At 40.5% G+C, this 15,314-nt stretch overlaps 1 protein-coding gene and 1 pseudogene across 1 annotated transcript in view; one reads left to right on the top strand and one right to left on the bottom strand.

Annotated features, from left to right (window-relative positions):
* The window catches only part of LOC111171791 (vomeronasal type-2 receptor 1-like), a 96,246-nt gene that overhangs the window by 61,285 nt on the left and 19,647 nt on the right, over positions 1-15,314 (top strand). The window contains 6 exon segments of the mRNA XM_022567634.2: positions 4,792-5,083; positions 7,623-7,722; positions 7,725-7,754; positions 7,757-8,464; positions 8,467-8,486; positions 14,438-14,665. Of these exon segments, the coding sequence (XP_022423342.2) occupies positions 4,792-5,083; positions 7,623-7,722; positions 7,725-7,754; positions 7,757-8,464; positions 8,467-8,486; positions 14,438-14,665 (1,378 nt within the window).
* Positions 12,235-13,769, bottom strand: LOC111174823 (RNA-binding protein with serine-rich domain 1 pseudogene; annotated as a pseudogene).

Below are 15,314 nucleotides of genomic sequence, written 5' to 3'. Positions count from 1 at the left end.
GTAAGCCATTCTTTTTTTTTCTTTTTACATCAGTTTTAGGAGGTGGGGGTAAATGAGTGGTGGGTGTGGGAATCAGAGTCTGGAACTGGAGCCATGATGCCAGCCCTGACTTTGACACTATTTATTTGACTCAGGATAGGTACTTGCTGTTTCTGTGCCTCAATTTCTCCGAGGTAGACATTCTAGGATTGCTTAGAAAGAAGAAAGAAAAAAGACAGGTTTTATATGATATAGAACATTGCTCCTCAGAGGGTGGTCTGTGGACCACCAGCATCAGCATCATCTAAGAGCTTGTTAGAAATGTAGAATCTCAGGCTGCATCCCACATCTGCTGAATCAGAATCTGCATTCTGACAAGACCTCCTGATGATTCATGTACACATTAAGGTTTGAGAAGCATGATGTAGAGTTGTGCAGTGTTGCAGCTTTACTTTGACTTGTCATTAGACTAAAGTCTCCCCAGGTGAAAATACACAGTGTTGGAATGCTGATTTATTTATGAGCTAGTGTTCATAGCAAGATTCCTCCAGTTGGAAGGCTTCTACCCTACTCCCCTCATCCCAAAAATTGTCATGTCAAGAAGTGGGATCCATGACTGATAATCTGAATTTGCAAGGAATCCGTTGTAAGAAAAGCAAACATGGGTTATATTTCTGGGTGTGAAACACACACACACTTTTGATATGAAAAGAATGCCAGAAATTAAAGGAAAATTACTGTCCACACTGTTCTACTACCATAACAAAGCAGCTCTTTCCTTTCATTTCCATATATTCTTTCTCAGCCCTTTATATAAATGCAACTGTAATTTTTTCATAATGTGGCAATAGCATGGACACAGTTTTATATTGGGCATTTTACATCATATCTTAATCACTTCCATGATGCTGCGTGGTAATTATAATTACAAACGCATGCTGTAAAAATTTTGGCAACTTCTTATACAACTAAATCTTTACTGATCATAACTCCTTCCCTTTGGTCATATTTCATGCTACATATTTGAAATAGCACTAAAGGGGTGGATAAACTGTTGGCAAAAGGAAAGGATTGTAGTCAGTCTGTTCTTAACTCTTTCCTGGACCTTCTAATTCTTTTCCATTCTCACAGTAAAGCAAAGGGAAGTGGGAAAGAAGCACTTTTGCTCATGGCTACATTATTTAGAGTCAATTCATTATTTATCAGAGAAGTTTTCACTGATTCAATCTTTAATAACATGAAATGAAAACCAGAGTTTGTCACAGTATAGTACACTCATATTTCATCAGTGGAATCACTTAACTTGTTCTTCACCCTTCATTGGAGCTTCTGAAGGTTATCTTCCTAGCAAAGTAAAATAGAAAGGCCAATATACATATTTTTAGTAAAAATCCACCCTCTCATTAAAAAATAGTTTGGTATATCCACTGTGATTGACACAGTGGTGAGAAGTAAGTATGTCCCATTTAAAAAATAATTCACTGTATCAGGGATATTTTGGGTTTAAAAAAAAATTTATTTTGGGCTGCGTTGGGTCTTCGTTGCTGCGCATAGGCTTTCTCTAGTTGCAGCGAGTGGGGGCTACTCTTCGTTGTGGAGCGCGGGCTCTAGGCACGCGGGCTTCAGTAGTTGTGGCAAGTGGGCTCAGTAGTTGTGGCACACGGGCTTAGTTGCTCCACAGCACGTGGAATCTTCCTGGACCAGGGCTCGAACCCATGTCCCCTGCATTAGCAGGCAGATTCTTAACCACTGCGCCACCAGGGAAGTCCCCAGGGATATTTTGATTTCCATCTCTAGTCCTCTGTTCTTATTTAATTTTCAGAGTAGTCTGATAGTTGCTTTATATGTTCAGTCCAGGGATCTTAATTGTAATCAGTGGGAGAGAGCGGGTGGTGTGTGCTTGCTCCATCTTGACTTTCACTCAAAGCCTGAGGATCCTTGAAAAGGTTACTTCGGCATCTTCTGACTGCCAGTGTTGCTGCTGAGAAGTCTGATGACATTCTGATTCTTCATGTTTTGTATGAAACTTGTTTCACATGATCCAGGGCATCTAAAAAGCCAGTTCCTTGTCCTGAATGTGGATCAGTAATGTAAGGCATCATTGCGGGGATTCTGCTTGTCTCCCGGCTTGTTGACTGAAACCCAAATTGCTCATCTTCACACCATACAAGCCTAAAACTTTCCCAGCACTTAAATCCATCCTACACATATCTATTGGATATTAATAACATTCCATATTTACATTTTTAGATATATCTTCTTCAAAATTAGAGCTATATAATGACTTTTCACCAATAACCATCAACAGTTTCTATCTATCTGTACCCAATTCCAATGTTCTCCTAGCCTCCCTCCCAATGGGAGAGCCCTCATGGGAGGCCTGGATAGGTGGTACTCAGGAGCTGGGCGTAATCGGATAACAATTTCATTTTGATGTCATTAACGTTTACCTATAACTGATCTAGATATGCAAGTTGGAGTTTGGAGAAGTCTCATTCTGAAACCCACAATTTTAACGGGATACTAGTTTTGGTTGGCCATCAGCCAAAGTGAACAGAAGAGGAAGACTTTTATTTTGAAAATGTTGTTCGGAGCAGAGAAGACAGTGAAATGGAGGGAAGAAGGGAGTATTTTAATTCTTGTTTTGGTTGATCTAAACAAAGTTAGGATTTAGAGAAATTTTCTGCGGAACAAAAGGTATGCATTGTATAATGGTACTGTGAGTATCATAATGGAAATCAACAAATGAAAGAAAAATCATCCCAAATCCCACCCTTTCAGTACCCATTTAAAATTTTTACCTGTTGATAGTTATCCAAGTGTTCACATAATTTATGTGTAGTTTTAATTATAGTATAGAAACAACGTTGCATACAGACTGTTTTACCTCATATTATATGCATGCTGCAGTGTAATTTCTCTAATTATAGTTTTTTAATGATGGAAAATGTTCCTATCAAGTCAATGTACCATAATGAGCATGTAAATTCTTTCCAATTTTTCAATATTATAAATAATTCTAAAATGAACAGTTTGGAACGTACCTAGTTTTTTCTTTTGGGAAGAACAATACCTTCAGATAAATTCTCTGGGGTGTAATTATTGATTCAAAGCAGGTGAACATTTTCTAGCTCTTGAAATGTATTACTCTCTCACCTTAAAAAAGATATTGCTATATTTATTTCAAAAATGTGTATGCCAATTTGTATGGCCATCCGTGTAAATTTAGAGGCCAGTTGTCTTAGGACGATAAAGCCCTTCATGTTCAGACTCCTGATTCTCCAGTCTCCTCTTCCCATGCCATACCTATTCCTACCCTGTTCTCCAAGTGTCCTGATCTTCCCATTCCTAGAATGTTAGGTTCTTTTGTTGTCATGCCTTCACACATACCGTGCCCTGTACTTGCAGCATTCGTCCCCTGTTTTTATGTTACCCTTCAAGACTTAGCTTGGCTGTTAGGTCCCCCAGGACAAGGTTCCCCACCCCTTTAACTGCTGGTCCCTATGTCTACCCCTATCGCTGTGTTTATCGTTTTGTGCATGGCTATTTTTCTGTTTCTTTGCCTAGACACTGCAGTGCCTATCTTTTTCACTGTTGCATTTATAATGTCTCGCACCAGTGCAACTCAGTAACTACGTCTTGAATAAAAGGCAAAGCTAAACTAAACTAAAAAACCCAGTTAAAGAGACATGGAGGAAAAATCTAATCTGCCAACAGAGCTATGTGCTATTAGATATTTAATTCAAAAATATTTATTGAGGGCTTACCTGGTGGCGCAGTGGTTGAGAGTCCGCCTGCCGATGCAGGGGACACAGGTTCGTGCCCTGGTCCGGGAAGATCCCACATGCCGCGGAGCGGCTGGGCCCATGAGCCATGGCCACTGAGCCTGCGTGTCCGGAGCCTGTGCTTCGCAGTGGGAGAGGCCACAACAGTGAGAGGCTCGCGTACCGCAAAAAAAAAAAAAAAATATTCAGTAGAAGATAGGTAGTTAGATACTAGAGCTACAGAGGACATTAAGAGAAAACATCCTTGAGGTCCTTGCTTTCAAATAGGTTAAAGTTTGGTTAAAACTGGGAAGAAAGAAAGAGAGTTGGAAATAGAATATTTATTTTTAATGGAGAAGAAATTGAAAAAAAATGTGCTGATGGACTAAAGGGAAGTACTTTTCCTTTTTGTGCCTAGGGAATGGAAAGGAGGAGGCATCTCATTCATGGTTAAATGTAAGAGTGATAGGAAAGAGATGTTTCTTAATTGAAAAAGCTCAACACTAACAATCAAATCATGGCAGGAAAAATTATCTATTGGAGTCATAACATATATCGTATATATAAATATTTTGTACTGCTTTTATATAGTCCTGTCATAAGTATTTTCATGTATTTACAAAACTTTTATTATTATAATTAACATATAGAAGAAACCAGGAGAAACCTATAGGAAGGTAAGGAAGAGGGAAAGGAGACTCATAGGGTACCGGGGACTTCCAATGAATGGGGAAAAATGTATTGAGGAATTATTGCGTGTTCTGCGTGGTGGAGAGAATTGCGAATATAAGAATATTTTTGTGAAAAGAGATAATCAGCTGTCCAAAAAGATGCTTCCCAGCCCAAACCAATCAATAATGAATATGATTCATACTTGAACCCTTTAAATTGCAGTATCTTTTTAGGAAATATTAACATGCTCACACAAGGCAGGTGCCCCCTGACGTTTTGGCAAAATGCCCTCATCACCAATCCCAGCTAAAAGCTGCTTTCGCCTCCACAGATCCACCCACTGACTAAGGCCTTACAAAACCTTTTTCCTTTTCAGGTTCAACTTCCGGTGATTCCGCTGGATGAAAACCATGATCCACACCATCAGGGAGATTAATGAAAGGAAGAATATTTTGCCCAACATCATTTTGGGCTATCAGATCTTTGATACCTGTTTCACCATCTCCAAATCCATGGAAGCGGCATTGGTATTCCTCACAGGGCAGGAAGAAAACAAGCCCAGTTTTAGAAGCAGCACCGGGGCAGTGCTGGCAGGACTTGTTGGAGCAGGTGGATCATCCTTCTCAGTTGCTGCTTCAAGAATTCTAGGGTTGTATTACCTACCTCAGGTATTTCAGAATATTGTCCTGGGCACTAACTTATAAAGAGACACAAGGTATGTGAAAATTGCTGCAAAGAGTACGCTAGGTGCTCAGGTGAGGCTGGGATAAGTTACACAGACAAACAGGATGGTGGTAATGCTGACGCCCCTAATTACTCTGTTCAGTCTGGCCTCAGCAAGTGTGACTAGTGATTTCAGACTGTTCTACATCCCTTAGGATCCTGCCTTAGTTTTGAGCTTGAGACTGTGACCTAGTGATTTGTATGTTGACATCTCAGTAGGCAATACACTCGAAAACACTGGGTGAAGTACAGAGTAGGTGATTGAGAAATACTTGCTGATTGATTGATAGATGGTATAAGGAACTCATTTTGTTTCTGGCCTTTATTAATACTTATTAATCATGACCCTTTTTGTTCATACGCTAACATACTGAAATGAGCTGGGATGCTAATTTACAGATTATTTTAAATTCAGGGACAGTGACACATTTCAACCTAAGAACAGGTGATATTAGGAAGAATGGATGAGGACACGGGGAGGGGGAAGGGTAAGCTGGGATGAAGTGAGAGAGTGGTATGGACATATATACACTACCAAACGTAAAATAGATAGCTAGTGGGAAGCAGCCGCATGGCACAGGGAGGTCAGCTCGGTGCTTTGTGACCACCTAGAGGGTTGGGATAGGGAGGGTGGGAGGGAGATGCAAGAGGGAGAGGATATGGGGATATATGTATATGTATAGCTGATTCACTTTGTTATACAGCAGAAACTAACACACCATTGTAAAGCAATTATACTCCAATAAATATGTTAAAAGAAAAAGAAAAGAAAAGAAAATATAAGTAAAGCTCTATATTTATTTCCAGGGGTGGTTCACAAAAATATCGTCAGGACTTATTAATGTGAAGGATGATTAAGCTTATTTGTGTTACAGAAGTAATGGGAGAAGTTAAAATGATTGTTAAAAAGTGGCATTTACAAAGTGTGTCTTTATAAAGCTGCAAATACAAATGTAGGGGGGACAGGGTAATACTGAGGAACAGAACCAAGAGGAGGGGTCAGGTGACACAGCCAACACCTTCAATGTGGGCTTCATGCAGCTTAGACAAACTGCTGCTGCTGTGAGCTCTGCTTTCCACCAAATACCGACTGTGGTCCAGGCACCTGCTAGAAACCTCTAGATAGATCTTCTCATTTAAGTCTTGTAGTAAATCTGCAAAGAGGGTAAAAGAAATCTTACATACAACAGACACTTTCACGTGTGTTGTCTCATTTAATATGCTGAGCAACCTTAAAATGTAGATGTCATAACCCTGATTTCACTCATGGGGAAACTGATTTCAGCAGGTTTTAGTATCCACAATCTTACACTGATTATGTAGCCGGAATTAGAAATCGGGTATCTCTGCTTCGTAAATGAGATTCTTTCCTACATGTGGCTTCCATGATGTTGGTGCTTGGGAGGTTCCAAAGAAGAATGTAAACTTTAGCCAGTGGAGTGAGGATAGGACAAAGGATAAAAAGAAAAATAGGAATAAACTGTCACTTATGAAAGAATTGGCAATCATGGAGCTATGTAATTATAATATAGGAGGTCTTATTGGAAGTGATGCAGTAATAACATGGGATGGCAATGGGATGGGATAGGAGAGAATGTGACATATCTTCTCAATTGCAGAGTCGCTGAGGCTGAGAGTAAGGTACAGCAGAAATGTATGTAAGATTGTCAGAAATTCACGTTACTGGCCATTCTACTTTCATTTTTAAGTTCTCACTGATAGAAAATACGCACAAGGACCACTGGCAAGATGAGAAAAATACCTCTTCGTTTATCTAGCAAGTGCCTATAAAATGATGGCCTCTAGTAACTCTGTTGGAGAATAAGACTTAAACCTAAGGTGGAAGTGGAGTTTCCTACCGTCTTTCTCAGTCTAAGTCTTAGGACTTAAATACCCAGAAGGCCCGGCAGAGAGAAACAAGGAAAGAGAAGAGGAGAAAAAGAGAGAAAGCAGTGGTGATGGAGAGAGAGAGAGAGAGAGAGAGAGAGAGAGAGAGAGAGAGAGAAAGAAAAGAAAAGAAAAAGAGGAACTGGGCCTGACAAATAGATTGTGAGTCTGCTTACTCCATCATCTGTATGGGTGACGAGTTAGATCAGAGAAAGAGCCTGGATGGCTTGAATCACACACCTAGTCTCAAGAAAACATAGATGAAAGAACTGGTCACCTCCCTTTCCGAGTATGTGACCCTGAGTATGAAAAGTGGTGCATTGAATGTCATCACCTTAATAATTAGCTCCTCCAGCTACCTTGGGGTGGGGTGAGGTGGGAAAAGGGTGGATAGGGAGGCCCAAAGTGCTCCCCCTAACAGTCCCCACCACCCACGGAGCAGGGAGAGGAGTAGAAGTCCTTTTGTCTCTGGAAGGGTGTGAGAATAAAGGGAGAACTGTTAAGTTCCCTCCTTCTCCAATACAGATACTCAAAGGTTGTGTAATTTGAGGTTTGGCTATTGCTTTCTAATAACTGCATGAATATTTTCAGTTGCAGGTGGGTTACGCCTCTACCTCCTCACTTCTTAGTGACACATTTCCATCTTATCTTCACACAGTAGCCAGTGATAAGATCCAGCCGGAGGCCATGGTACAACTTACCCACATTTTGGTTGGGTCTGGATAGGCACATAGCAGCTGACGATGATTGTGGAAATTACGGAGTAAAGGTTTTTAAGGAAAAAATGGAGAGTGTCACCCTCTGTGTTGCATTCTCCGAAACCGTTCCCAAAGTCCATTCTAATGAGAAAGTGCAAAAAGCTATTGATGCTATAACGAACTCCACTGCCAGAGTCATTGTGCTCCATGCATCTGATATTGACCTAAGTCCTTTCATGCTGGAAATGGTTTACCATAACATAACTGACAGAACATGGATAGCGAGTGAAGCCTGGATCGCCTTCGCTCTCATTGCAAAGCCTGAATATTTCTCGTATTTTGGTGGAAGTATTGGATTTTCAATACCAAGAGCTGATATACTGGGATTAAAAGAACTTCTTTATGATGTAAATCCTGGCAAGGATCCAAATGATGTACTGACCATTGAATTTTGGCAAACTGCTTTTAACTGTACTTGGCCCAATAGTAGTGTTCCATACAACACTGACCATAGAGTGAATATGACTGGTAAAGAGGACAGATGACACGCCATGTCTCATAAATTCTATACTGGAAAGGAGAAGTTGGAAGATCTTAAAAATACCTATCTGGATGTGTCTCAGCTAAAAATTACACACAATGTCAACCAAGTTGTGTATTCTATGGCATATGCCCTGGATCGTCTAAGTAGATGTGAGGAAGGACATTGGCCATATATTCCAGGAAACACCTGTGCATATATACTGATTTTGAGCCTTGGCAGGTAAGTTGTGGTTTGTTTTACTTCATGATATAGTTTGACATAAAAAGCATTCATACAATTAAAACCATTGATCTGTTTTTGTACTTCATAGACATGATTTTATCACGTGCCCCCTAAAAGAATGGCTTGCTTATGTTACCTAAATGGGCATTTTAGAGTTTCCATTTGTTAACAGAGTTATTATTAGGTTTGCTGTGAATGATAGAAAAACGCCCCCATACAGTGCTTTAAACAAGATAGGTTTTTTTCCTTCACGTAAATGAAGTTTGGAGGTTAGCATTCTGGGACTGAAAGAGTGGCTTAGGGATTGAGGTTCCTTCTACCTTGTCATTTCATCACTCTGAATCTGTGCGTTCACCTCATAATTCCATATGGCTACTTGGGCTTCAACCATCATGTCCACACTCTAACCAGCAGGAAGGAGAAAGGACAAAGATGCGTATATGGCTCCATTTAAGGACATTTCCTGGAAATTACGTACAATTCTCTTTACATCCCATTAGCCGAGATCTAGTTATATGGTCACACGTAGCTGCAAGGGAAACTGGAAGATGTAGTCTTTGTGCAGTGTCAGAGGGGCCATGCTAGGGTGTGAAGGCCAGGAGGTGAAGATTGTTAGGACCACCTTGGAGATTGGCTCTCACATCTCCTGTCTCAGGTCTGACGTCCCAGCAATTCATGTTGGGACACACAAACCCTAATGGTCTCACCAAGATGCACACCTAATCAGAGGGCTCCTCTGCTTACATCCTTCAGCACCTCCCCTCTCCTATAAAGGATAAAGCATGAGCATCCCTGGTCTGACACTGTCAGCCCTCTACGATCTATGCCATCAGCATCTCTGACTCCATTGCTCTTTCCATGACCCTCACCACTTTATTTTCCAGCAACACCAAATTGCTTGTCCCAACAGGGTCCACAGTGGCTGGAACCACTGCATCTTCACTTTTATTTTTATTTTCAAATTGATCCCACGATGCACTTAGTTTGGTATCTCTTTAGCCTCCACCAATCTGTGGCAGTTCTTCATTCTTTCCTTTTTTTTTTAATGAACGTGATACTTTTCATAAGTACTGGACAGCTATTTATGTTTGTCTAATTTTTTTCCTCATGATTACATTTAGGTTATGCATTTATGGCTATAATACTGTAAAGGTGATATGTATCCTTTTCTATGTCTCATCAGGAGGTACATGATGTCACTATGTCTCATTAATGGTGACATTAACTTTGATTACTTAGTGACAGTGATGTCACCATGTTTTTCCATTATAAAGTTACTATGTTTCCCTTTGTAATTAATAATTGCATTGTGAGGCAATATTTTGAAGCTCTGAAAATATTGTTTTACGTAATGCTTTGATCCACAAAGTTTAGCATCCTTTGATGATGATTATTGCCTGAAACAACTATTACTGTGTTATTTTTAAAATGGTGTTTTTTTTTCTATTTCCCTCATTCCTTTTACATTTATTAAATGGAATTATACTTTTCCCTCACTAATTTATTTGCATCACATGGACTCATGGATATACTGTTCTATGAGTATAATAATTCATAGCTATCATTACGCATTTTGTTGCTCAAAATTCTCCAGGTTGGACAATTTGTATTGTATTGTGTTGTATTTCTCTGCCCCAGTCTTGAAGTAACCATTTCCCCAGAGTCCTATTTCCATTTACTGGAGAATGGAATTTAGAAAGCAAGATCTGAGTACTAAGTTGTTCATCGGTACTAGGGAAATTGTGGTAAATTCAAAATGAGAAATTAAGTTATGCTATAGGTGAGTTCTTTCATTTTAAAAGAAATCCTCTGAGTACTTTTTTAACAAAAAGGATCTTTTTATATGGTAAACAACAATCTCTAATTTGTTATTTGAAGATTTCAATATTACAATTTAAATTTGCTCAAAAAGCAACAAATATGTGTTAGGATTGCAGAGAAAAGAGTTTTTAGGGAGGGTCAAGGGACCACATAGTGTTAGGGTGAATGGTGGTGGTGTAGTCCAAGGGAGAATTCATGCTCTTTGACACACTCCCGGAATGATGTAAGTAAAAACTGAAAAGTAAGACCTCACAGTAGAGAGAGTTAATAGGCACATTTAAAGATGCTTCATAAATGCATCAAAAAGTAAAAAATTGTGATTTATTTAAAACCAAAATGATAATGCACTCCATAATCATTTTTCTCAGCTTATCTCATTAGCAGACTTGGTCAGAACATATATATATATATATATATATATATATATATATATGTAAAACCGTTTTACTCTTGTGGTTTATTTGGACATTTCTAAATTCTTTTTCATGCCTCGTGGTAGGGAACTGTCCTACCATCCAATGGTGATAAACAGATGGAATTATGGAAAGGCTGTAAGGTTGCAGCCTTTGAAAATTTCCTTGCTTGAGTCTTCTGAAGACTGAGAAAGAAAAATATGCCTCTCCCCAGTGGACTTGGCAGTAAAAGTCACCCTGTTGTGAACTCTGATGTAGATTTCATGTTGACTGAGAATAGCATACAGTAAAAGAGGGAGAGATAAAAGGGCAAGTGACCTGGAGTAGCCCTACTGGTAGATGGTGATTATTATAATACTTACCTTTGTATACTGACTTACTAAAAGCTTCTAGCTATATTACCTTAATCTCTACGACAGAGGTAGGGCAGGGATGATTTCCCTTCTTTTACAGACTGGGAAACTAATGCTTAGTTAGGATATATGACTTGCCTAAGGTTATGTCATTTGACAGAGCCAAAATATGACTCCAAATCATCATACACCATAATTCAGGCTCTTTCTGCTATGTTGTTTCTCTGGTTTGTGGAGGGTTAGGGATTGGACTGGGCCCTCTGGTTGGGAGACATAAGTCTAGCATGTGGTGCTGACAAAGACCACGGGCACAGGATATATCTCAGTGCAGACTGGTTACCTTCATACTAAAGAACGTATGCTCTTACCCCAGCTAAGGTTGACTGGGTAAAGCAAGAGTACTAGAGGTATTATTTTGTTAGGGGGTTCCTATTTATGTCTATGAAGTTATTCTGTAGGTGTACAATCAGCTCCATCCACTTTTGTACTCTTAGCAATGGCCTCTTTGGCACACCCTTGTCTCACATATTATTCCCGTGGCTTAGAATCTCTTTGATTCCAGTATTTGTCAGGCAACTTGCTACTATTTTTTTTCTTTTTCTGAGCTGCACTCTAATCCTAGGTTTATCAACACAATTCTTTTCTCTACACAACAAAGTACAAACACAATATTATCTAAAATGCCACAAAGTTACAAAACTCAAAACAGAAAATGTATAGTACTGACTGTACAATAAAAGCCAAAAAAGCAATGTACACATTGCCAAGGTAATTTGCAGGACCACCATGAATACCAACACAACGTGGGGGTGGGGTGCTTCTGTGGTGACCCGACAGAGCTGGCTCTCAACTTACGAGTTTCAGAGAGAAAGGGAGATGTGTGTGTGCACGCACATGAGTACACGTGAAAAGAACCATTTGGGGTATTAGGCCCTAGAGGTCAGAAGAGGACTCAAGCAGAGGAGCAGGGTCAGGCTAACTGGAACGACAGCTGCGTAAAATCACATCCTTTCCTGTGGGACCCTGCAGGCCAACAGGATAGAGCACGAGCAGGCCACCAGATCGGCCCCAGGTCACCTGTGGAGTGGGAAAACATGCTCCCAGGCTGGGGCTGTACCACCTCCTGGAGCCCCCTGCTCATCCCTGCTGGCTTTGTCACTAACTGACTCTCAGGAACTGTGGAAGCTTTCTAGCCAGAAAACTGGAGGGCATCTTTATAAGCACGACCCCAAACCAACAACACTCCTGCAGCCGGAACTCTGCCGCCAGGGGAAATGTAGCAGGTACTGCCTTCACCTTCGAAGCCTGCCTCTGAGTGAGGGATTTCTTTCCTACCGATCCTCCTTCGTCTAGAAAAGTGACAAAAGTGAGTTGGATGGGAGTCCAAGTCACAGGGCAGAGCTTCAGTGGCCCTGCGTATCGGGAGGAGTTGAAGCTGGAGCGGCTCCTGCGGCTGCGGCGGCGGGGGGACCGCGCCAAGGGGAACGCGACCTTCCTCATCCGTGGGGGTGACCTGCGCCACATGGGAGGCGGTGGCGGCATTCTCCTGGGAGGGCTGAATCGCCGGGGGGCGGGGGAGGTGGCTGAGGCCAGGGGTCCAGCAGAGCGGTGGCAGTGATCTCCTGGCCATCGATGTGTCCTCCGTCCATGTGCTTCAGCGCCTTCTCGGGCTCATCTGGATTCTCAAACTACACATATATGTAGCCTTTAGACAGATGCCGGTGCATCCTTTCTACAGGCACGTCAATTATTTTAATTTTCCCATAGGTGGAGAATATCTCCATGATATGATCCTTGGTCACATTCCTGGTGAGCCTTCCAATGTGCACTGTGGTGGGTTTAGGCGAAGGGCTCCGCCTTTTCCTTTCCTTTTCATCTCTTTTGGGTGGTTTGGATTTGGAGCGGGAACGCCGCCTGTTGTCCTGCCCGCGCCGACAAGGACTGGGAGAGCCAGGCGAGCTGCCGGAGCTGGAGCTGCGGGATGTGCTGGAACTTCCTGAGCGGCTCGATGCTGAAGATGAGCTGGAGCCGCGGCTGGAGCCCGTGCTGGTGCTCGAGCCCGAGCTGCAGTTCGAGCTGGACCGAGACCTGGTGCTGCTGCTACCACTAGAAGCGCTGCGCCTCTTTCGAGTTTTATCCCTGTCACCATCCTTCTCGCTCGACTCCTTGGTGGCCCCCATATCTTTAGAGCGATTCTTGGACTTCTCATCAGAGCCGTCTTTGCGCTTGGTAGGAGAAGGAGCCCCAGTGCTGGACTTTTGTATTATTTTCTTTGACTCCTAGCAAGCTCTTCTTTTTCACTCCTGATAAATCCATTTTCCCCTTCTGAGCTGTTCAAAGCAGCAATGGCGGCCTCACTTATCTGAACTCTCCCTTCTAACTTGAGTCTGAGAAACGATCATTAATGGATAGCAATTTACGCCAAAGTGCAGCATCTTCCAGCCGCCGTGACCTCCTCCCCGTCTCCTCAGCCTCTGAGGCCGGCGCCGCTCTGGCGTCAGGATTAGGGAGCGGGAAGGCCTAAGTTTTCTTAAAACCCAGCTCAGATGGCTACTTCCTGGGGAAACCTCCTTCAGTTTTCCTAAGGCAGTTAGTTAGCCACTCCCTCATCTATGCCCTCTCAACACTCTTTCCACATCAGCAACACAGAGTACATTGAATTTACCATTAGTACCTGTTTATTTGTCTAGCCCTTCTACTGGACTGTGAACTTTGGAAGGGTGGGGAATGGGTCTTGATCTTCCCGTCTCTAGCACCTGACATGCAGGGAAGGGAATGATGGTAGTAGGGTAGACTGGTACCTATTAGTGAAGAAATCTAAGAGGGAATATCCTCTCTTCCCTAGGTTTGTAGGTATTAGGAAATATTAGGCATCACTTTACCTTGGTATAGATCAGTACTGTCTAATAGAAATTTAAAAGCCACACAGGTAATTAAAACTTTTATAGTAGCCAAATTAAAAAATAAAAAGGAACAGATGAAGTTAAATTTAATATATTTTATTTAACCCCAAATAATACTTTAACATTTGGTCATAATCAGGATAACTTAATATAAAAATAATTACATGAAATTATTAAGGAGAGAGTTTACATTTTTTTGAACTAACTTTTGCAACCCAGTGTGTATTTTACCCTTATAGCCCATCGCAATTTGGCCAGCCACTTTTCAGATTTCAATTGTCATATGTGGCTAGGAGCTGTTGTATTAGACAGCAAAGGTATAGAGGAATAGGAAAAAATTCAGTCCCATGAATTAGATAGGAGTTTTGAGATTATTTTCTTTATAAACCCTGTTTTCTAGGCAATCAAATTTTTAAAAATTGTTTTTTTCCCTGTTGTTTTTCCCCCTTTTTTTCTAGTTAATGTGTTATTTGAAGACACTTAAGTTTACAACCCATAATGGAATGAGAATAGAAGTTGATGATAATGGAGATGTGGCTGGATACTATGATATTCTAAATTGGCAATTAGATGATAATGGAGAGATAGCCTTTGTGAAGGTTGGAGAATATATATTCACAAACTCTAAATTTGAACTCGTGATGATTAAGAATGTGACAATATTTTGGAACAACGAATCATCAGAGGTTAGTTACTCTGACATCTTATTTTGTTTATATATATAGAGAATTGCATTTTTATACTCTTTTAGGTGCTATGGAATATCAGAAACCTAGAGCTGGCTATTCCAAGTTAATTTTCCCGAATAAAATACATATCTTTTCTATATATAGGTTCAGATCTTTTGTTTTTGGAACTTTTTTTATTATAGTTTTAAATATTAGTTCTATGATTTTGTTTTCCTTCTTCAAGTACTCCAAAATGTTTGACTTCCTTTGTCTCTTCCTTTTATTCACTTTCTTTCTGATAATTTTTGCTTTATTCTTTATCTCATCCTTATTCTCTTTATTGTTTTCCTGCCTTTATTGAATGCCCCTTATTAACTTTTTACTCAAGTATATATATTTTGAACACCTTGTGACTTTTATCTTAATTTTTGAAATAGTTTCTTTCCTGAGATAAATGAACTTTTTTCATTTCTTCCAGTCTTATATCCATTGATGTTTTAAATTTTAAAATATCTGGTTTGAGATATTTTTGACATCTACAAGTGCTTTTCTGAGAATACTTAATTGAAGTGCTAGGATATCTATTTAAAGTGTTACAGTATTCTTCTGCTTAATGGTTGTGTATGTACGTTTTAGAGGGGAATTTTAACTTACTGGAATATTTTTA

This window comes from Delphinapterus leucas, chromosome 4, assembly GCF_059928025.1.
Source record: "Delphinapterus leucas isolate spDelLeu-1000000601 "Yukka" chromosome 4, BTC_Dleu_Yukka2, whole genome shotgun sequence".
NCBI lineage: Eukaryota > Metazoa > Chordata > Mammalia > Artiodactyla > Monodontidae > Delphinapterus > Delphinapterus leucas.
Note: the sequence above shows the minus strand (reverse complement) of the source record. Positions and strands in the feature narration are given on the sequence as shown.